The following is a 23174-nucleotide window of genomic DNA, read 5'->3' as shown; positions in this document are numbered from 1 at the left end:
TCAAACGCAAAAATGTTATAAAAACAGATCTTAATAAGTTATTATTAAACAAAACTATTGCATTATCTACCGATTTAATTTGTGCTTCCCTATTTACTAGTACAAATAAGTTAGATAACATCATAATGACAAGTAGAGAAAATTATTTAAGTGTGAACGCACCTGCAACCCCGGCAAAGCCTCAGATCTTTCAAGAATGGATGCAAGATTTCGCGAATTGTAGGGTATCGAATGAAGATGACGTAGTTAAAGTAGGCAGTGAGTCTGGTGGTGCCTCAATGCGAGAGTGTCGTGAAATAATATATAAACAATACATTGATAGGTTTTCTAAAAGTTATGGTGTGCCAAAATGCAAAATGTGCATTCGTCTTACTGATTCTACACCATTTTATTGTGCCCCTAGAAGATTGTCATATCGTGAGAGAGAAATAGTTTCCGAAACCGTTAGTGATCTTTTAGCCAATAGAATCATCCGACCTAGTAATTCGCCATATGCTTCAGCCGTGGTTTTAGTTAAAAAAAAGATGGAAATGTGAGAATGTGTGTTGATTACCGTGGATTGAATAAGAAGACCGCTAGAGATAATTTTCCGTTACCCCTCATTGAAGACTGTTTAGAATACCTTGAAGGTAAATCCGTGTTCTCCGTTATTGACCTTAAGAGTGGCTTTCACCACATAGGTGTTGAAGAAGAATCTGTAAAATATTCCGCCTTCGTGACTCCAGACGGGCAGTTCGAATACTTGAGGATGCCTTTTGGACTTAAAAATGGTCCCGCTGTTTTCCAAAGATTTATTTCCGACGCTTTGAGAGACTTTGTAAGAAACCGACAGATTGTTGTTTATATGGACGATATTACTTTAGCATCGTATTTCGTAGAAGAGCATAAAAAGATATTAGCTAGGTTGTTTGATCGACTCGTGGAGTTTAACCTTGAGATAAATTTTAAGAAAAGTAGTTTCCTGCAGAAGCGAATAGATTACCTAGGTTATGATGTTAGTGTTCAAGGAATTCTGCCTAATGATACACACTTAACTGCTATAAAACAATACCCGGAACCAATTAATAGCAAGACGTTACATTCCTGTCTTGGTTTATTCTCTTATTTTAGGAAGTTCGTTCCCAATTTTTCGCGTGTAGCAAAGCCTTTGACCGACCTTCTTAAAAAAGGGGGACCATTTCCCATGTCGGATTCCGAAAAAAGAGCATTCCTGCAGCTAAGGACAGCGTTGTCGAGTCCTCCTGTGCTATCAATCTTCAATCCGCAGTATGAAACCGAATTGCCTCATCTCCGATAGAGGCACCTGTTTTACTTCTTTTGAGTTTAAAGAATTCCTTGAGTGTAGAAATATTGATCATATTAAAGTAGCCACGGCAGACGTTACATTCCTGTCTTGGTTTATTCTCTTATTTTAGGAAGTTCGTTCCCAATTTTTCGCGTGTAGCAAAGCCTTTGACCGACCTTCTTAAAAAAGGGGGACCATTTCCCATGTCGGATTCCGAAAAAAGAGCATTCCTGCAGCTAAGGACAGCGTTGTCGAGTCCTCCTGTGCTATCAATCTTCAATCCGCAGTATGAAACCGAATTGCACAAGGACGCAAGTTCCCACGGGTTTGGTGCTGTTTTGATGCAGCGACAGCCGGATAAGAAACTACACCCTGTTTTTTTCTATCCGAGAAAGGCCACTGCAGCCGAGTCTCGCTATCACAGTTTTGAACTCGAAACCTTGGCAATCATATACGCCTTGCGCCGTTTCCGAATATACTGAGAGAGAGCATAAACCCTTTTTAATAGTAACCGACTGTAATTCCTTCAAACCTTAAGTAAAAAGTCTATAAGTCCCCGTATTGCCCGTTGGTCCCTTGAGTTAGAAAGTTTTAATTATTCGATAGCCCATAGGCCAGGGTCAAACATGGCCCATGTAGATGGGCTTAGTAGGCAAACAGAGATGCTGAGAGAAGTGGAGGGAATTTCTGATCCGTGTCCTATTCCGTCAAGTGATGTTGCACCTCTTAGACCTTGCAGCCCTATTCAACCTTGTGTTTCCATTGAGTCTTGTGATCCTACTGCACCTTGTGTAGTTTCTGAACCCGTAAAATCTTGTGAGCCTATTGAATCTTGTGAGCCGCGTGAAACTTTTAAACCTTGTCGATCTACTGATTCTTGTGAACCTAGGAAACATGATGTACCTTGTGGTCCTGAGAAACGAGTTAAATCCGTTAGGTTTTCCCCTGAGGTTGAAGAGATTGTTGGAATTGTGGGTGCATCCCCATATGATATTGATTTACTTTGGCAGACCGAACAGATAAGAGATCCGGCAATCCGTCGAGTGCGCGAGAAGTTAGAGATTGGTGAAATTAAAAATTTCGTGTTGTTAGATGGGATAGTGTATAGAGCGAAGGATGGTGAGAAACTGTGTATGTATGTCCCGAGCCGAAAGCAAGAAGATCTAATTAGAAAAGTCCATGAGAAGTTGGGCCATTTTGCGACAGATAAGTGTGTGAATAAACTGAGAGAAAAATATTGGTTTCCTGGTATGAGGAGTAAGGTCGATCTATTTATAAAGAACTGCTTACCGTGCATCCTACATTCAGTCCCGAGAAGTATTCACAATAGGACGCTTCATAGTATCCCTAAAGCCCCGGTCCCGTTTGATACAATCCATATCGACCACCTAGGTCCCCTTCCGTCTATTAGCTCAAAGAGGAAGCACTTGTTGGTGGTCATTGATGCGTTCACCAAATTCGTTAAATTATACCCCGTCAATTCCACCAGTACTAAGGAAGTTAATTGCTCTTTAGAAAAATATTTCGAATATTATAGCCGACCTCGCAGAATCATCTCCGATAGAGGCACCTGTTTTACTTCTTTTGAGTTTAAAGAATTCCTTGAGTGTAGAAATATTGATCATATTAAAGTAGCCACGGCAGCCCCGCAAGCAAATGGACAAGTCGAGCGTGTGCACCGTGTTCTGACACCGATGTTGAGAAAGCTATCAGAGCCTTTGAAACAGGCCGATTGGTATAAAATGCTTAACCGTGTTGAATTCGCTATAAACAACTCCGTTCAGTGTAGTACCGGAAAGACCATTAGTTCCTTGTTATTTGGTTGTGAACAACGTGGTCCAGTGGTGGATGAGCTCATCGAGTATTTGGAAGAAAAATTTGATCAGGGGAAACCGCGATGTTTGGATACAGTAAGGGACGAAGAACTTGAGAAAATATGTCAATCACAGGTCCGAAATGAAACCGCAAACGGCTTAAGGCATAAGGTACCTACGTTGTACCAGGTCGATGATTTTGTTGCTATTCGTAACGTTGATGTGACTTCAGGGCCGTTATGAGATTACAGATATAGACAATTGTCAGCATACGCAACTCTCATATAAGGGAATCCTTGAGGCTGCTAGGCTAAAACCGTGGTTGCAGGTGTGTAATAAAACCATAGGAATGTGTATATGATCGAGATCGATCAAATGTCAGGTTGCCCAAATGTAAGCCCCTCAATTTTCATATTGTGCGCCTTAGTGTGACCAACTATTGTAGAGTTATCGATAGGAGACCGATCGTAGATTTAAGTTGGATTTTGTAAAACCGAAGGGACGGTCACTTTGGATCTTAACAAAAAAGCGAAAACAACGTGAATCGGATCGAGAAGAGAAAAATTGTTAAAAATAAAAGCCATCCGTTGAAAATATTATTTAAAAAGAACCCAGGAGTTCACACTTATAAGAAAATCTTATCTTGATATTCCGGCGTGCCCGTTAAACAAATCGACAAAATCTTTCGATTTCGAAAACCGGAGCACCGATATATTTGGTTTTCAATAACGAATAGGAAAAATATTTTCGTATACGATTACCGGTGCAGGCCTGATAATTGTAAGTATTTCAATTTTCGATTTAAGTCGATTTACTTTGAGAATTTTTAAAGATCGATTAAATCGATTTATTTAAAGCTCTTTTAGAGCTGGAAAAAAATCGAATATCTATTATAGGTTAATCAATTTTATAAAATATGCGATACATCGATATAAATTATTAGAATCGATATTATCAAACAAGTTAAAACTTGTGGAAGAAAAAAATACAGAGTTCACCATTTATTTGATTATTATTTATTTAGGCGAAAGTTTTTCGAAGCAACTTTATTAATTATACTATTTAATATCAAACGGCTACTTCTATCTTAATTAGCTGTTGTTAGCCTTCGAAACATTCGCTCCTGGTTAGAAAAATCGTTTAAGAATTTTAAACTCCTAGTCCTCTAATTTATTTTATTTAGTATGGAAAAAACCTGAAGCAAAATGTGGTTATGCTGTTGTTAAAAAGCCTAAATAGTTGATAAACTATTTAGTTTACTCCCACATTAGTCGCGTCATCCATTTTTGTTTACGTTTTAATATTAATTTTTTTTTTTCTTAATTTAATAGCCGATCAGCTGTATTCGAAAGCTGGATTCCGATGTAGCTCTGTGGAAACATGAATTTTATATCTCCGAAAAATACCATCTGTTTCACAGAGATGCACTGAGTGGGAAGGCAGTTTTTTTTATCTCATATGCGTTGGCTTTGTTCTTAATGCCCTTTTCTAAGTGTTCGTATCTACCATGATAACAACTACAGAATCGAAAATGTTAATGTTTTTATATGCGAGTGTAAAAATCAGATATTAGTAGGGCTGGCAAAAAATCGATGTTTTCCACTATAGATTTTTCGATGTTTTTATGGACGAAACATCAATAGTATCGATTTTTTTTGACAAAATATATGGTAAATAATTTTAAAACTTTAATTTTTTATTAAATGCCAATAAATCATATGACATAGTTAATCAATTTAATGATAAAGAGCTCGAGTTTGCTAAAATATTATCAATATCGCAATTTTTTTACTATTCGAAGGCCGCACTCTTTGTCCGAATTGGCGTAAAAAACTACACATACATTCACAAAAGTAAATATGCAGGTTGTAGTAATAATATATTATTACCCTTTGCTTGTTGTAACCAAAAAAATTAAGGAAAAGCAATGAAACGCCATGAACATGTACCTTTTATGGCGTTTAAGGCTTTTCTTTGGTCACACTGGATAGCTGTTTATAAAAAAATAGTCAAAAAAAAATATTTAAAATAGTAATAAATATGGCATTAAAATGTCCTTTGTGGGTTAAATTCCATATTATGGGCTTCGCCTTGACAGCTCCTATCAATGCCACTTTTTTCCTTCAACTTTCCCTCCATTAGGGGTGTAAGAATAAATCAAATTTATTATTGTTACATCCAAGACCAGCTGTTTACTCTCTTCATCTGGCAACGCCATTTATCATTTTCGTCAGAGTACCGGCAAAATCGACGATGCACAAATTTCTTCTTCTTCCTTTTTTCACACCGTTTTTTTTATATGGAGTTTGGCCGCTGTCTTAATTTAGACAGCGGATTTTCGTTGTCAGAGTACTAGGCTTAAAAAAAATCTATGTTCTGAAAAAATAAGTCAAGTGTAGATAGTATCGATAGTGCACCGATGTCTTGCCAGCACTAGCTATTAGGCGTATAGATAACAACACTGAGGCATCGATTGTTTCTTTCCACTATTATTACCACTTATATTGAAATTTAGTTATTGAAGTTCTTTTAAACAGCTGTGTAAATGTCTCAAAAGTAAACTATCGCTTTATTTATTAATAGGAATACAATTACTAGTCTAATATTTTCTATTATTATTTGAGCTTAAAAATATACAAATAATTTCGCATTGCGTGTTTTAGATCACATTTTATTCATCGTTGGATTTAAATGTATGTAGAGCTGAGCAGATTTCTTAACAAAAATGCAATCTCAAGGACAGGGACAACAACAATCGCAGCTCCAATCTTCGCCGCATTTATTATTGCAACAGCAGACAAATACAACAGGAAACAACGTATTGGGAAAGCAGGGTGAATCTCAATCTCATTCATCTGTTGGTAAGCCGACTAACAAATGACATAGGTACATATATACATATATGTACATATGTGTTCATACATGATGTGTACAGGAATGTACATAAAAGTTTATTTACATAAATACACTTGTCTAGTCTAAAGAAAAGAAAAATGTTTCCAATGATTGAAAGTATCTGTTTTTTATATGTACAGTGGCTCACAGCTTATTTCAACCAGACCCAATCACTTTAAATGCCTGTAAAACAGAAACCAAAGGGTTTTTCCAAAAAATTTAAACGCACAATGATAGATTTATGTTTAAACTTAATATTTGTTAACTTCATGTATTTTTATATATTTTTTTAATATTTCTTTTTAAATTAAGAACAAAAAAACAACGAAAAACAAGGCCACAGCTTATTTCAACCAAAAAGTTTGCAGTTTTGCTATACACTGTTACTTAAAAAAGTAGGGGTTCTAATTTTTTCTGTGCTTTGGTCAATCTATTCGGAGTTGGTTCAAGCTTATTCTTGGAAAATTTGGCAAGAATTTAGTGCGCGAAAATTCGGTAAGAAAAATGGGACCACGTACAACAATCGAACAGAGAGAACTCGTGATAAAACATTTTAAAAATGGAAATTCGCGTATGAAAATTGCCGAAATGGTTGGTCTAAGTGATTCCACTGCTCCGAAGTATCATATACCGTTTTGTCCGTGAGAATAGGGTGCACGATAAGGGAAGAACGGCGCCCAACAAAATTTTGAACCCAACAGACGAGCTCCATATAGTCCGGAAAATTCGGGAAAATCCCAAATTATCGGCACCGAAAATTGCAAGTGAGGTGGAGACCGAGTTGGGCAAGTCCTGCCACCCAGAAACAATTCGTCGTGTGCTCCGAGAGCATGACTAAATGGCAGAATAGCACGGAAGAAGCCGATAATTAGTGCCAAGAATATCAAGAGACGCTTAAATTTTGCAAAAGATCACTTAGGAAAGGATTCTTCATTCTGGAATACAGTCATATTTGCGGACGAGTCAAAGTTCAATATATTTGGCTCAGATGGTGCATCCTATCTGTGGCGAAAGCCGAATACTGAGCTGCAAACAAATAATCTAAAAGCGACAGTTAAGCATGGCGGGGGAAGCGTTATGGTATGGGCCTGTATGTCGGCAGCAGGTGTTGGAAATCTCGAGTTTATTGATACCACAATGGAAAAAACTCAATATCTTGAGATTAAAAAAAAAACAAGAAAGGAAGCTAACTTCGGCACGCCGAAGTTTGTATACCCTTGCAGATATTATTTCATTACATTTTACCTATACTTATTATGTTTACAGTTTGACAGTTACAGTTTTGCATTCCCAGCTTTACATTTTGTATACATCTACCGATCGGTTTATATGGCAGCTATATGATATAGTTGTCCGATTTTTTTGAAATTTATACCAAAATTCTAGAATAATAAAATAAGCTTATATCCCGGAGTAGAAGCAAATACGTTGAAAAACAACGAATCTATAATTTTTTTCTATTAATTTCCCGATCGTTCCTATGGAAGCTATCAGATATAGTCGTCCGATTTTCATAAAATTTTTACCAAAATTCAGAAATAATATAAAATGGTCATATCTAAAAAATGGTGCCAAAATGTTGAAAAACAACAAAGTTATAATTTTTTTTCTAAAAATATATCGAACATTTGTATGGCAGCTATATGATATAGTCGTCCGATCCGGCCCGTTCCGACATATATAGCAGTGAGAGCATATAGAAGACTATATGCAAAGTTTCATTGAGATAGCTTTAAAACTGAGGGACTAGTTTGCGTAGAAACGGACAGACGGACGGACAGACGGACATGGCTAGATCGACTCGGCTGTTGATGCCGATCAAGAATATATATACTTTAAAGGGTCGGAAACGTCTCCTTCACTGCGTTGCAAACTTCTGACTGAAATTATAATACCCTGCAAGGGTATAAAAATTCATCGAAAGCGCCGAGAGACTTGGTATTCGGGAAGATTTTCGTTTCTACCAAGACAACGATCCGAAACATAAGTCGGGCATTGTTCAGGCTTGGCCTTACTGGAACTGCCCGCACGTTATGCAGCCGCCAGCACAGTCGCCCGACATGAATGTGATTGAAAATTTGTGGGCAATTTTGGACACAAATATTCGAAAACGAAAGATTTCGAATAAATCGGACCTGAAAGAGGCGTTGATGGAGGAGTGGGCAAAAATAGCCCAAGAAACAACCCAAAAGTTGGTGGATTCCATGCCAAAAAGGCTTAAAATGGTTATGGATAGCAAAGGTGGCATTACCAAATATTAAAACAAGTTTTGGTTATCTTTAAGCATTAAAAATACATAGAAGTAGCGACCTGGTTGAAATAAGCTGTGGCCTTGTTTTTAGTTGTTTTTTGTTGTTAATTAAAAAAAAAAATATTAAAAAAAATATATAAAAATACACAAAGTTAACAAATATTAAGTTTAAATATAAATCTATCATTGTGCGTTTAATTTTTTTGGAAAAACCCTTTGGTTTATGTTTTACAGGCATTTAAAGTTTTTGATTGGGTCTGGTTGAAATAAGCTGTGAGCCACTGTAGTTTGAAATTTATTTGGTTTTATATTAAGTGAAAACTAATTTACAAATATAATAAAAAGAATTTAATTAAGTACAAAAATATAAACAGCCCGCAGCTTATTTTGTGTGGTAAATAGACAAAAATAAATAAAAGGCAGAATTTAAAATTATAGTATCAACATTATTAATCAACAAAGTTTATATTAGGAAAAAAATAAATACAAACCAATAATTCAGAAAAATAAAGAATAATGTAAGAGTTTATTTTACTCCGCCGCACAGTAGCGCCTCTAGAACAAAAACCGTTGCAAAAACTAAAAAAAAGTCGTCTCAAAAATTATTTAACCATACTTATAGTGACTAAAATAATTATTGGCACAGTTGGCATGTCTGACTTACACAGTTTTGCTCTATTAAATATAACGATATTTAAGGGGTTATATACAGTTGTACCGCGCAAAAATATGAAGTTTTGTCGATTTTTTTTTTGACACCATAAAGAATATTTATTAAAAATGTTTTACCGGCGTTGTTAAGTACATCTTTCTGGGTAATTATTAAAATTTTTTTATAAAAAAATATTAACTAATAAAAAAGTTATGGCCGAATTCAAATACCCTCTTTTTCCGATAGTGACTTGCGGTGGACATCATATCCCGAGAACGGTTCATCAGAAATCAAAAATTCAAAAAAATTTCGTTAGTATATTGTATTGTCTAGTCCGTGAACGAAGGATTTGTAAAAATTTTGGTTAAAAAAAAAATGGCGACGATTTTAACAAACAATTTTAAGGGGTAAAATTTTCCGTTTTTATGCTCTAAAAAAGGAAGTTTAAAAAAAAAAATGAAAATTCTTCGTTCACGGACTAGTTTTTGTGTTAATAAATAAGTGGTCAAAATTTGGTGTCGATCGGATTAATAGTTTTTTAGTAATTGTGTCCACCGCAAAGGCACTTTCGAAAAAAAAACGATTCTGAGATAATCGCGTTTAAAGTTTCAAGTTTGTTCCGGCCGACGTGCAGGTCGTGCGCTATAAACAGCTACAACTTCGGTTCTAATGCTCCGATCGTTATGAATTGAAGTGAGAGTATTCTCAACAGTATATACTTTAAGAATATGCAATAAAAAAAATCGATTTTTTCGACTATCACAACTGTATATAACCCCATAAGTGGCACACTGGGGAGTGACACGTGAAAATGTCATCAGCTTGCATTTAGAGCTATTGAGATGTAATAAATTAGCACGACACCATGCTTGAAAGTCATTAAGATCCGATTGCAGGTCTGACTGGCAAGAGCTGTCCTTATACTGCAAGCATAGCTTAACGTCATCAGCGTACATAAGTACTCTAGAATTCGTTAGAACCAGCGGGAGGTCATTGATAAACAATGTAAATAGCAGCGGGCCGAGGTGGCTACCCTGTGGGACGCCAGAAGTGACTCTGAGGAATTTGGATAGAGCATTTTTAAACAGAACCTTTTGAGTTCTGTCACTCAAATAACTCAAAATCCATTTAAGAAGATCGACAGGAAACCCGATTAAGTCAAGCTTCCTTACAAGAGGAGAGTGATTAACCGAGTCAAAAGCTTTACTGAAGTCTGTGTAAATCACGTCGGTTTGAAAGTTACGTTGGAAACCTCTAATAACGAAAGAGGTGAGTTCCAGGAGATTTGTAGTGGTCGATCTTCGCCTCATAAAACCATGCTGACATGGAGAAATTACGGGTCCTGCGTGAACTGAACTCTACAGCGAGTTAAATAACTCTTATAACACTGCGCGTTTAGCACGGTGAAATTCGAACGAGCAATAAGATAACTTGAATGAACAGTAGGAGAACCGGTACGTTTATAACGATTATAAAGTCTAGACTTAACGTTTTTTAGGCGTGTCAGCTCTTTAGTGAACCAAGGTGGTTTACTAGACACCGACGGATAGGTCAACGGAACACACGATGCAAAGAACGCATGCATGGCACTGTAAAAAATATCCACGGCGGACGCCATGTCAGTGCACCTGTAAAGTTCAGACAAATTAAATTCAGAAATCAAGATATCTAGCCTATGAACGTTTGCTTTACGAAAGCAGCGAACTTTAGTGGCTGAGCGACTCAGATCAGGTTTGGTCTTTACGACAATTCCCAAATCGATGGGCACTTCGAGAGTAGGATGGTAAGGATCTTCGGGAAGCGTCAATGGATCGACTCTTGTTAAGATCACAGGATCAGAGACGAAACACAGATCTAGTAGGCGATTTAAAGAATTTACAACATGGTTGACTTGGGACGAAATGTCAAGCAAGCCATCTATGAGGTCACGCTGTGCCGCAGTTTGGAGGATATTGGACGTACCATCTGATGACCAACGAGCTCCAGGTATATTGAAGTCACCTAGATTTACTAGATGGTCTCTATCCGAAAGCATGTTGGAAACGGCCTGAATTGCCGAAAGGTGTAAATAGGCTCTTCAGCAGATGGAGGAACGTAAGAACAGGTTATATAGATAAAACTACCTGGAAATGATAGTTTTACACAGATAAATTCAATGCCTGTGAGATCGTCAATTTGCACCACTTCGGAAATAAGGGTGGAGTCAACGGCGATTAAAACTCCACCTCCTCGCTGGGAAAGACGGTCCAATCTATAAGTTGTGTACTTACCCGGAAAAATTTCGGAGTTGAGAATCTCCGGCTTTAACCAGGTTTCGGTAAACACAATCACCTAGGATGCAAACGAAAAACTATCAGAATACAATTTAGGAGCTTGCTGCGTAAGCCTCTATGATTCTGATAGGAAAGTAGGAGGGAAATATTTAGTTTTTTGGCACTGCCGTGACGCCCGCTGTCGCTGTGATTTGTGCCGGCCGTGAAGGCCGTTTTGTCCCCGCAGCGCACTCAACTGTCAGTGTTAACGGAGCTTCTGCCCCGGCACCTTCGAATGCCGAATCTTTAGCCGTTCCCGATCTCAACACCATTGAAGTTGGTGTCGGTGTCGGGGGCTGTGCCGAGGGAGTGTGCCAAATCTTTGGTGGCTGGGGTTCGCCCAATTGCAGCCGACCAGCAGCAGATTTTTTGCGCTTTGGCGACTCGCTTAACAGCTTCATGCCGCTAAATTGAGCGTCCAGCGCTGTGAACAGGTCGTTTGTTTTGCGAAAATTGACCCTAAGTTCACTAAATCCACTTTTGTTTTGCCGCATGAAGGATAACATATCCTTCTCAACCTCACGACAGGCATGGCAACAATAGCGCAAGCCATTTTTGGCAGAAATTGCGTCAGCGATACGGCCCGTTAAGCTTAGACACTTAGCGTGAACGACCGCATCGCAAAGCCAGCAGTGAAGGCTGGCCTGATCTGCCAAAACCTCTTTTTGGCAGCCTTTAATATCACAAATAAAATTTGAAATCATTTTCTCAAACCTTTAACCACTGTGCGCTGATAAGCAGTACCGAAAAAAAACAAGAGAGCGGGAGCGTAAGCGTGGGTGAGCAGAGAAAACAAACGAAAGCTTGAGCCGCTTAAGTGCCGCTAGAAGCAAATAAACGGGACAACACAAAGAGGGGATAAGAAAACGCAAAAACTAAAAGTGAATTAATTAGATATATATATATATATATATTAATTAAACACTTAAAGACACATGCACATGCACTCGCGTAGCAGAACGGCAAAGTTTAAAAATTGTAGTTTAACAATATAAACAGAACCCCGGTGGTTTTAAATGTCTAAGAAACACAAAAAATTCGGAGCGCAAAACAAAAACACGACCGTTCGCTATGAAAGTCAAAAGCTTGCATAGTATACAAATATACTTGCTTAGTATACAAATAAATATTTTTGTTGTGCTAATCGTGACAAAAACTATTCTGGACCTAAAATTTAATCTGCAATTGTATCCCAACACAAAATTTTGTGTTTTATTGCCAAATTAAATAACGCCAGCAAACAACGTTGTGCCTGTGTGTGTGTGAAAGTCTCCAACAGCAGACTAGCTGCAAAGTTTTTTGTCGTTTTGCTGCCCACACCACTATACACTAACACTGATAATCACACTACTCCAATACACGGAAACAAGTTGCAAAGTTTTTTTGTCGTTTTGCTGCCCACACCACTAATACACTAACACTGATAAACACACTACTCCAATACACTGAAAACGCTACACTGAAAAAACTTCAGACACTTACAAATAGGTGTCGTCGACGTCCAACAAATGCCTGCGGAAAGACACTGGAGCTGCTAAACGTCTTTCCGATGCCCCCTCACCTCAGGTGCTGGAGCTCATCAAGATCCGGTTCTATGAGGAAACCGAAGCAATTGCTGGTCTAGCGAGGGAAGCAGAGATGCGCATCCTCAGTAGTCTCTCGGAACGTTTGGATTCCATGGCGGGTGAGGTCAAGCAAACGGGCGTGCGGGTCTCTAACCTGGAGCGGGAGGTAGCGGATCTACCTCCGTGCGTGCAATGAGAGAGAGTAATGTGCCCACACTGTAGAGGCTAAGCTTCTGAAAATTTTGCCAACAATGCGTTCGATTTACACATGCATGGCGTGCAATACGTTGAAGGCGAGAACTTACGCACTATATTTGGTCAACTATGCTTCTCACTTCACATTACACCCCCGCCTCGAGTTCGGAAAATTTTCCGGGTCAGTAAGTCGCAGAAAAGTAATGTGGACCCGATCATAATCATAAAGTCATGTTGCTACGATTAACTGCAGCTTATCGGCGTGAATCATAATCACAATTGAGCTTAAAGTTTGTGGGTTTGAATTCTGATGCGCCAATTTACATAAACGAGCCACGTCAAAGAGAACACTACCAAATATTTAAGGAGGCAATGAGGCTGAAAAAGCACAAGGTCTTAAACGCCGTATTTACTCGCCGTGGACTGGTACATGTCCGATGCAAAGGGAGTGAGAGTGAACAAATGGATGAGCTTTTGAAATTGCTAATAATAAAAGTGAATCTCTTTCTGCTGTTCCACTTCCCTCTTCGCCCGCTCTTCAGCCGAATGAGTGCCCTGATGACCAGCCTGCTACTTCGGAGAGCTTTCGCTCTTGAATTTAGTTGTCAGCTTAGTTTCTAGGATTTATTTAGAAATAAATTAATAATAAAAAAAAAAAATTTATAAAAAAAAATTATAAATAGGAAATCGTCTTCATTATTTATGTCTTTATTGTTTATTTTTCTATGTATTTTGTAAAACTGTCAGTCGTTGACTAGCTTTCAAAGCGTTCGGACGTGCCATTATCGCTATCGTTATGTTGTGTGCTGAGTGTAATTTAGAAGTTTCGGCATCCCAGCTTCGATCCACAGAGGCGGTGCGCTGCGCTTCTCTTTGCCGTCGGGTATTTCATACAGCTTGTGTTGATTTGCCTGCTGATGCAATTAAACTCTTACTAAATCCCAATATAATGTGGCAGTGCGATGGCTGTGTTGTAGCCAATGATTCGCACTCAAAAATTGACGAACTCGATGCTAAAATCAAAAATCTAGAGTGTTTGTACCAGCTTCTAAATTCTAAACTCTCTGAAGCTTTTCCTACCAAAGGGGACTCAATTGAACATACCAACAACGTCACCGTTAGGCCTCGCCATAGGCAAGCCGCTAATGCAGCAGTAGCTCCTCAATCGTATGCTGCTGCCGCTTCTTTATCGTCGATCCAGAGCCAAGGTCTATGACCCCCGAATGCTGAGAGAGACGAGTTTGTAAAAGTTCTACACAGGAAGAGGAAGAATAAAAACAATAACAAAAAACTGTCGTTGGAGTTGCATCTGTTTCGGATACTCTCCAAGTCTTTCCAATCATCAAATATCTATATGCCGGCAAGTTTACTGCGGCTACGGAGCCCGAGGCTGTTTTAAATTATGTCTCTTCCAAATTAAATGTTGATACCAAAATGTTTTCCTGCATCAAACTTATAAAAAAAAGATGTGGACATATCAACTTTAAAATTCGTCAACTTCAAACTCGGCGTTCCTGACCAACATTCTAATGATGTCTTCAGTAATGAGTTTTGGCCTTGCTCTGTTAAGGTCAAAAGGTTTGTCCATAGGGAGAGGACAAATAAAGAGGATACCATTATTGAGCTGGGTGGACCTGCAAGAACGTCAACCCCCACTCATTCGTCAAAAAACCCCCAATGATCGACGCCGCTGGTGTCGACGCTTTTGTGGATCATACTCTTCTTGCTCATTCCCCCCGTAATCATATGCTCGGGCTAAGCCCACAGCGCTCGCAGCATCTTCATCTTTCTCCGCGCATGCGCTCGTCATCATCGTTATCTATGCTACAACAACAACATCAGCCGGTGCTTTTGCCGTCTCTTTTATGCGATATTCGCCTTGGCTTGGCGCTTTCGTCCACGCTCTCAACGCCCCCGCTGCTACAACAACTTTGGCTGGAGTTGTGGTTTTCGTCGTCTGCTCTGCATGTAGATGCCGCTCTTTGCTTGGGTTCGCCGTTGGATCTTCTCCGTCTTCTTTGGATGCTGTGTGCTGGCTGGGGGCGCTCACTTGATGCTCTTTATGTATTCGCCCATCAACAACAACAGCTGATGCAGGCTGATGTCTTTGCTGCTGGATTGCAGCTCTCTGTATGCCTGGCTCTCTTAAGAGATTATATTCGCTCTTTTCAATTTGCTTCGGCGCACTTGGATTTTATTACACCAATTAAGGTTGGAACTATGTCGCTATTTAAGGCTGCCTCTACCGAGGCTCACCTAACTCTGCAATAGATGATCTGGTGGTGCCCCACGCTTATTCAGAAACTGCGCAACCCTCTCCATCCCCCATCAATAGCGATTCTCCCAGCCTGAAAATATATTTTCAAAATATGTCAGGCATGCGTACAAAGACTGGCGCTGTCTATTTGGCCACATCGTCCTGCGATTATGATGTCATTATTCTAGTTGAAACTTGGCTCAACTAGGACTTCTTCGATAATGAATTTTTTGACGCCAATCTCTACCAAGTATTCCGCAAAGACCGAGATGCAGCTAAGACGCAGTGTTCCAGAGGTGGAGGAGTTCTTATTGCTGTGCGCCGTACTCTGAGGTGCACTTCTATCCGGCTTTGGAATGATGACTCACTTCTTGATCAACTTTGTGTGTCTCTCGCCGGACCAGCGGAAACTATTCTTCTGGTGGTATCATATATTCCCCCATGTAGCAGTTTCGATTTGTATAAGGCCCATGTAGATAATATCGCCCGTATAAGCCAAGATCTACAGAATTCGCAGACTATCTGTGTTTTTGGAGACTTTAATCTTTCCTCGCTGGTGTGGGTGCATGGAGTAGACTCATCAGCAATGATTCCCAGTAATCTGCATCTGCCCCAGGAAATCTTGGTCATAGATGATCTCCTTAGTCTGGGACTGGTCCAGATAAATCACGTATATAATAAATTAAATAACCTTCTAGATCTAATTTTTGTAAGTCAAGATCTGAATTTAAATCTAGTATGCTGTAATAATCCTATTTCCGAGTGTGATGCTCACCACCAGCCCTTACTTATTTCATTATATATTTATATATTTTCTCCTTATAAACCAATCACATCTTCATTGTACATTAAGGGGGGACATCTGAGTAACTGGCAAAAAAAAAGCCCATTTTCTAGAATTTTTTTTGGCCAAATGAAAAAGCCAATCGAAAAATTTTAAAGTAGGTTTGATAATGTTAGATGTGAACTACAAAATAAATTTTTTTGTTAATAAATCGAAAACAAAATGGCGGCTGTGCAGCATGCCTTCGTAGACCCTATTTTTTTGAAAGGGGTCCATGGCCGAAAACCTAACGTCCTTAGTTTTTGATCTAGAACAAAAAATCAAATTTTGTTAGTTTCTATATCTCAACCGCTATCGACGTACGTAGGATTTTTTCAATATTTTGATTTTTAGGAAAATGGTGAGTGATTAAAAAAAATTTTCAATTTTCATGAAAAAAAAACGTCACAAAATTGTTGATAAAAAAAAAATCCTACGTACGTCGATAGCCATAGGTATTTTGGATATACTGTCAAAATTTCAGATCGATCGGTTAAGATTTGTTTGAGTTATGTTTTCGGCCAATTCAAAAAAAGTGGTTTTGAGAAAAACGCGTTTAAAGTTTTAAAATCGTATATGATTACATGTGAGGCATCGCCGCAGAATGGAAAATTTCGACAGTTAGAAACTTCTGCCGGACTCTATCTTTTGATATGTTATTTTAAAGACCCTAAAGTATTTTTTAAGCAAAAAAAAAATTTTTCGATTTTTAAAAAAAGTTACTCAGATGTCCCCCCTTAATATCAGCAATTTAAATTTAATTCGAAATGATTTTAAGCTTGTTTATTGGGTTGAGGTCCTTTCGCATGTTAATTTGGACACTTGCTATGAAAACTTTTTAAAAACTATTGAAACAATCATTAAAAAATACGCGAAAAAAAGGTTCTTTTGTTCGTATAATTTACCATGGTATACGCCAGGGCTTAAAAAATACAAGAATCTCAGAAATAAATTTTACAAGAGATACGTCGAAAGCGGTAATTCGGCAGACTTCGATAGATACAAACAGCATAAGCGCGAATTCGAATTCTTAAATAAGTTCTTATATAACCAATACATAGCAGATGTGGGAATGAGACTAATCAGTAATCCAAAATCTTTCTTGCACTTCGTTAACTCGAAAAGAAAAACATCATATATCCTTCCCACATGTCATTAGATAACTCATTAGCATCCTCTTTAGCATATCGAAGTGGCAAATCTGTTTGCCAGATTTTCTTCATGGAATGATGAGTTCACACTTCGTTCCATTGCTCCAAGCTCCAATATTGGGAACTTATATATCACTGAGTCCGATTGCCAACTCGCTGCGGAGAGCCTTAATGACTTTGAAAAATTTGACTGTGATGGACTATCACCTTTTATACTGAAAAATTGTATTGGCGTTCTTTCAGAGCCACTTATAATAATCTTTAACAAATCCCTCTCCAGCGGTGTTTTTACTCAGAGATGGAAGCTGGCAACAGTTACTCTCATTTTCAAGTCTGGCGGTAAAAATATAATCTCCAACTATAGGCCAATTGCAAAGCTTAGCAATATATCTAAGATGTTTGAGCGAATTGTTGCTAAGCAGCTCGCCTTTCTCACTGGTAGCACCATCAGCCCTAATCAGCACGGCTTTATGTCAGGACGGTCGACTACCACGAACTTAGCTGTTTTTAACCACTTTTGCATTAATGCTTTTTCGAGACAAAAGCAAGTGGATGTGGTATACACTGACTTTGCCAAAGCATTTGATAAGGTTTGCCATAGTGCACTGTTGGCTAAGCTCGAAAGAATTGCCTTCCATTCATCAATGCTGAATTGGATAAGATTTTACTTAGATGGCCGGTGGTATAGAGTGGTGTGCAATGATCACTCTTCGAGTCCGTATCTAGCGAATTTTTATTGTTTGCCGATGACCTGAAAATTTTCAAGTCGGTAAGTTCGTTCCTGGATAGTAATATGCTTCAGGATGATTTGGCCAGAGTTGGAGAGTGGTGCTCTCGGAATAAGCTGCCCTTAAACCTGTCCAAATGTTTCACTGTCACGTACAGCAAAAGGTTCAGCAATTCGTTTTTTCCGTACTCGATTGATTCCTGCCTCCTTGCATGCAAGACTGAAGTACTTGACTTGAGAGTTATGTTTGATGCTAAATTCCTCTTCATTGACCATATAAACTATATAGTTCCAAAAGCGTATGCTATGTATGGGTTTATAAAGCGTAATGCGGCTCAATTCACTGACCCTTACACCAAGCTCAGCTTATTTTTTTCTTTTATAAGGTCCAAGCTTGAGTACGCTTCGTTCATTTGGAACCCGACTGGATCGGTACATTCCAACCGTCTAGAACGTATTAAGAAAAAGTTTCTGTGTTTTGCCCTTAATTCCCTAAACCAATGAACCAATTCCCTCCTATTCCGCTAAATGTCGTCTTGTGCACTTGTCATCTCTACACGATAGAAGAATCTTTACTAGCTTACTTGTAATTTTCGACATTATTTCGTGCAGAATCGATTGTTGCTTAGTTGTATAAATTTGTCTGTTCCTAGTAGGCACTTAAGAACATTTGAGCCATTTTTCTTGCCTATTTGTCGAACCAGTTATGCTTTAAATGAGCCTATTTTCAGGGCCTTATCCTCTTACAATAATCTACCGCCAAATATGCGACTGGACCCTTGCCTACCAAGGGCTTTAATTAAGAAGGAATTTCTTAGGTTTTTATCTTCAAATTATGTTAATTAGTTAAGTCGGTTAAGTTAGTTAAGTAGCCAGATAAGGTTTACCATTGGCGAAATAAATAAATAAATAAATAAATGATGAAACTTGCTCCCGTTATACCAGTGGTGTGGCACTGGCGACACACAGAAATGAGAGATGGTAGCATTAACGCCTCCCAGTTCTCTGCTCCGCTAATACTAGTGTGTTTTAACGGGAACATTCCACTTTCGTTTTAGGCCTCCCGCCAGACTCCTCCAATCATGGCTAATAGTTCATTTTTGGAGGAAGTAACTGAACCGCTGTCTTAGACACTGTATTACCGCGGATAGAGCAAGCAGTAATGCATTGGCCGTTGTCCAGGATAATGCAGTCCCCATTACCCAGCTGTCGCCCTCGTGAAGGGTTCAGTAAAGTAAATAATTGAAATCGGACAGATCAAACGAACGAAACGCAAACGAAAAGTTACGAACACTGCAAAAAACGAACACGTGCTCTCTCTTTGCAGTCCATATGTTATATTAGATTTTAAGACAAACCTGGTTTACCATAAAGAAATGTGGACATTTTAGAAACAATTTGATTACTTTTCGCAAATATTTGGAGACTTCATTTATTGTTCTTTTTTTGGCTATGGACGCAACCCAGTGCTTTGAGTGGTGTGGTGCTAACTTCTTACATCTCAATAGGTCCAAATGCATACTGATAAAATTTTTATGTGTCGCACCCTAGTTTGCCGATTATATGTCTTTCACTCTAGTGAAAATTAATTACCCTTAAAATTACTATTCACCATTAAACATACATATTTTTCGTTTAAGGCTTACTAGAGTTAGCTCATAGAGAGTACCAAGCAGTGGACTACGAAAGTGCAGAAAAACATTGTATGCAACTATGGCGACAGGACAGTACAAACACGGGAGTTTTATTACTGTTGTCATCTATTCATTTTCAATGCAGAAGGCTCGATAAGTCGGCACAGTTTTCTACTTTGGCAATAAAACAAAACCCTGTACTGGCGGAAGCATATAGGTAAGTTTTAAAATAAAAATTGTATAATATATTTTTTATGTAAAAAGGGTGGCAGCTTCTATTAGTTACAATTTTATTGTTGCTGCCGGTCATACTGCTAGGCTCTAGGAGGCTCGGTTCGTCCAACTCTCTCTGTATTTTCTAAATATAGAGACAGATTGATCCGACCCTACGGCAGCTACTAATATTTCCTGATTCCAAATCCAATTAATTCTTCCAATTAATTTATATAAAATTTGTGCTTCGAAAGAAATAAGTCTGTCGGGAGCAGCCGCAGAAATCAATTTAAAATCATTTTAAAACCATTTATTGTTTTCCATTTGGTCAGCATCACTGACAACAACAATGTAAACAAAAGCTTCCCAAATTTCTATTTTGCATAAGATAAGCCGAGATAAGCGACTGCGCTCGCTGTTCTCTCGGACCTACGCACTCTCATCATTACATTCACTTTTGATCGGTGGTACGAAGCAGTTCGTTCGCTATCGCTACAGCAATAAACACATTTTGAAATCGAACCACATTCTCGGCTTTTCTTTTAACACCGTTCCGACACCGCATAATTCTCTCTCATTAAACATTCGCAAAAAAGGTGACATAAATTAATGCCTCCTCTAAACAAAGTCCAAAAATAAAAAAATAAATACGAATGCTAAAAAAATTAATTAATCAACAAATTTAAAAAGTAAAACTGAAATACAACAACAACGATTTTTGGGTAGATATTTCATTTTCTGAGAAATTAATGAAATGAGTTCTCAAAAGCAGATATGAAGCAAGTTCCCAAACAAAACATTTGGGGATTATTTCATTTCTGTTTTTATGGAAAATACATTTAAAAAATATTTATACTTTACAAATTGTTATTTAAGAAATTAAAATTCAATTTAATCGATGCAGAGGATATTGCTCACGCCAGAAAAGCGCTTAATTTCTGGAGGCAGTGGGATCCCGCTACCAACCTCCAATGATCCCGTAAGCGCTCTCTTTCTCTCCCTCCGGACTTCCAGTCCATAGAGCTTCTAGTCCGCTCTCCCTTTTACATTTGTAAATATTTGGTCCATCAGACCCGGATTTTATAGTCTCCATCAGCAGCTCCGGTGGCTTTAACACCGCACAAGATAAATTCCAATACATTATTGCTGCCGGTCATACAGTGAGGTTTTGCGAAGCTCAATTCGTCTTAACTTCTCTGTATGATTATTGTCTAAATCCTAAGTCCGATGGATCCGACACTACGGCAGCATAATAAGTTCCAATTCCAAATCTTAAATATTCGTTTTCTACATTTTCAATATCTGTGCCGAAATCCAAATTGTGTGTTTAAATAAATGCCATAGCCACAGTCAGAATTTAATTCCAAATAATTCATAATTCCTTTTCGTTTACTGTTTTCCCGCTAGCATTTATTTACATTTACATACATATACAGTCTACTCCACTATTCTACAATCGCTGCCATAAAAATTGCTCCTCAGAACTTGTGACGCGCAGATGCGCACAAATATATACGTAAGATATAAAATAAGGATGATAATAGATTATACAATAGAAAACTATGAATATGGAATATGCAAGACGTTGATGCACTATGTACAGTACATATTAAGTGGAACTTTCGACACCAAGCACGTGCTTGTTCTGTTAGCAGTTAGTAAACGCGAAGGAATTAAAAAAAAAAGATGCGGGGAAACTACTACTGGCGTACTGCCGGATTGGTTGCTTGCATGCGTACTAAGTAGGTTAAGATTGAAGTTTTTAGTTATGGGATGTTATCAACATTAAATATTATTGTGTACAAATCGTTATAATTTGCACAGAGGACTCTAAAGGGTTCATGCAGTTCAAATTATGTTCTACAGTGGGGCAAAACTAATGGTAAAAAGGATCTAGTGTTTCTTATTGGTACGTGAAAATTTAGCTGACCGAGCAAGTCAGTACTTTCCACGTCACCACGGATTAAGTTGTATAAGAATGTAATACCTAGCATGGTTCTACGATTAGATAAGGAGGGTAAGTTAATTAGTAAGAGTCTACTAGAATAAGACGGCAACCTCTGGTTTGCATCCCAGTTTAATATGGAATAGACTTGAGTTGAATGCGCGCACGCGCCATGATCAGGCGCAAAGGGTCACACTGGCCCAAATGAGGATCTGGCCACACTCTTAATGGCAAATTTCTCCGGGCGCGTCGGTCACACTCGGCCGCACCGGAGCGCTATATAAGGCGAGCTCCAGCCCTTGGGAGGCATTCAGTTTTCGGCCAGCGATCGGCCAAGTCCTCTACAGGAAACAAGGGTAAGCCAGCAGAAAGGAGCCACCTACGGAGCAAGGACAAGTAAGGTATACTGGTAAAGTGGTAACTCATAGTCGGACCCCGACCATATCTTACGTCTATAACTTGTGGAAGACCTTAGGGCCTCTCTTTACGTCTCAATATTGGAACACCTAAGGGCCTCCTATAAGTCTCTATATATCTCGGTAGACCTTAGGGCCTCCGTGCACGTCTCAATCTTAGAAGACCACAGGGCCTCTACAATCTTCTCAATCTTAGAACACCTTAGGGCCTCTAAAAACTTCTCTCTTTTGGAAGACCTTAGGGCCTCTACAAACTTCTCTCTTTTAGAAGACCTTAGGGCCTCTACAAACTTCTCAATCTTAAAAGACCTTAGGGCCTCTAAAAACTTCTCAATCTTAGAAGACCTTAGGGCCCCTACAAAACTTCTCAATCCTAGAAGTCCTTAGGGCCTCTACACACTTCTCTATTGTTAGAAGACCTGAGGGCCTCTAAAAACTTCTCTCTTTTAGAAGACCTTAGGGCCTCTACAAACTTCTCGAACTTGGAAGACCTTAGGGCCTCCCCAAACTCCTCAACCTTAGAAGACCTTAGGGCCTCTACACACTTCTCTATTTTTGGAAGACCTCAGGGCCTCCACAAACTTCTCAAGATTGGAAGACCTTAGAGACTCCACAAATCTGCTCGCTAACTGGAAGATCTCAGGGTCTCCGCTAACAAGTTATTCCACTAACTGGTAGACCTGAGGGCCTCCACCAGTTATTCTCACTCTAGGATATCTGAGGGGCATCCGCGCATCGGCGTCTCACCGACACTGTCGACCCGAGCGGGAAGGATGTACCTGACCCTTAAGTGCGGCGTTCCAGAGCGGCTACCCGCGGCAGCAGACAAAATCCAATCTTTTTAACAGTTGTAATATTCGAGGCAATAAACATATAATTATAGTTACGGCATATTCCTCGGCGTTCTACTCTGGGACCGGGTCGGCATTTCTTTCAGCAACCACCTCCGTCACAGTGGCGCCCGAGCAGATTGAAGTGGTTGCAAGAGATAAACCGATAGACCGGTAGAGTTATGTCGACCTAAATAGATTTAAGGTCG

The 23174-nt window shown here is 38.9% G+C and overlaps 1 protein-coding gene across 3 annotated transcripts in view; it reads left to right on the top strand.

The window, feature by feature from the left end:
* The first annotated feature begins 5520 nt into the window (after nucleotides 1-5520).
* Nucleotides 5521-23174, top strand: part of sxc (O-linked N-acetylglucosamine (GlcNAc) transferase sxc) — a 154636-nt gene continuing 136982 nt past the window's right edge. For all 3 annotated transcript variants that reach the window (XM_041776559.2, XM_041776558.2, XM_070284021.1), the window contains exons 1-3: nucleotides 5521-5655; nucleotides 5763-5960; nucleotides 19568-19778. In XM_041776559.2, coding sequence (XP_041632493.1) covers nucleotides 5825-5960; nucleotides 19568-19778 — 347 coding nt within the window. In that variant the 5' untranslated portion in view covers nucleotides 5521-5655; nucleotides 5763-5824. The remainder of the gene's footprint in view (nucleotides 5656-5762; nucleotides 5961-19567; nucleotides 19779-23174) is intronic.

This window comes from Drosophila kikkawai, chromosome 2R (genome assembly GCF_030179895.1).
Source record: "Drosophila kikkawai strain 14028-0561.14 chromosome 2R, DkikHiC1v2, whole genome shotgun sequence".
Taxonomy (NCBI): Eukaryota; Metazoa; Arthropoda; class Insecta; order Diptera; family Drosophilidae; genus Drosophila; species Drosophila kikkawai.
Note: the sequence above shows the minus strand (reverse complement) of the source record. Positions and strands in the feature narration are given on the sequence as shown.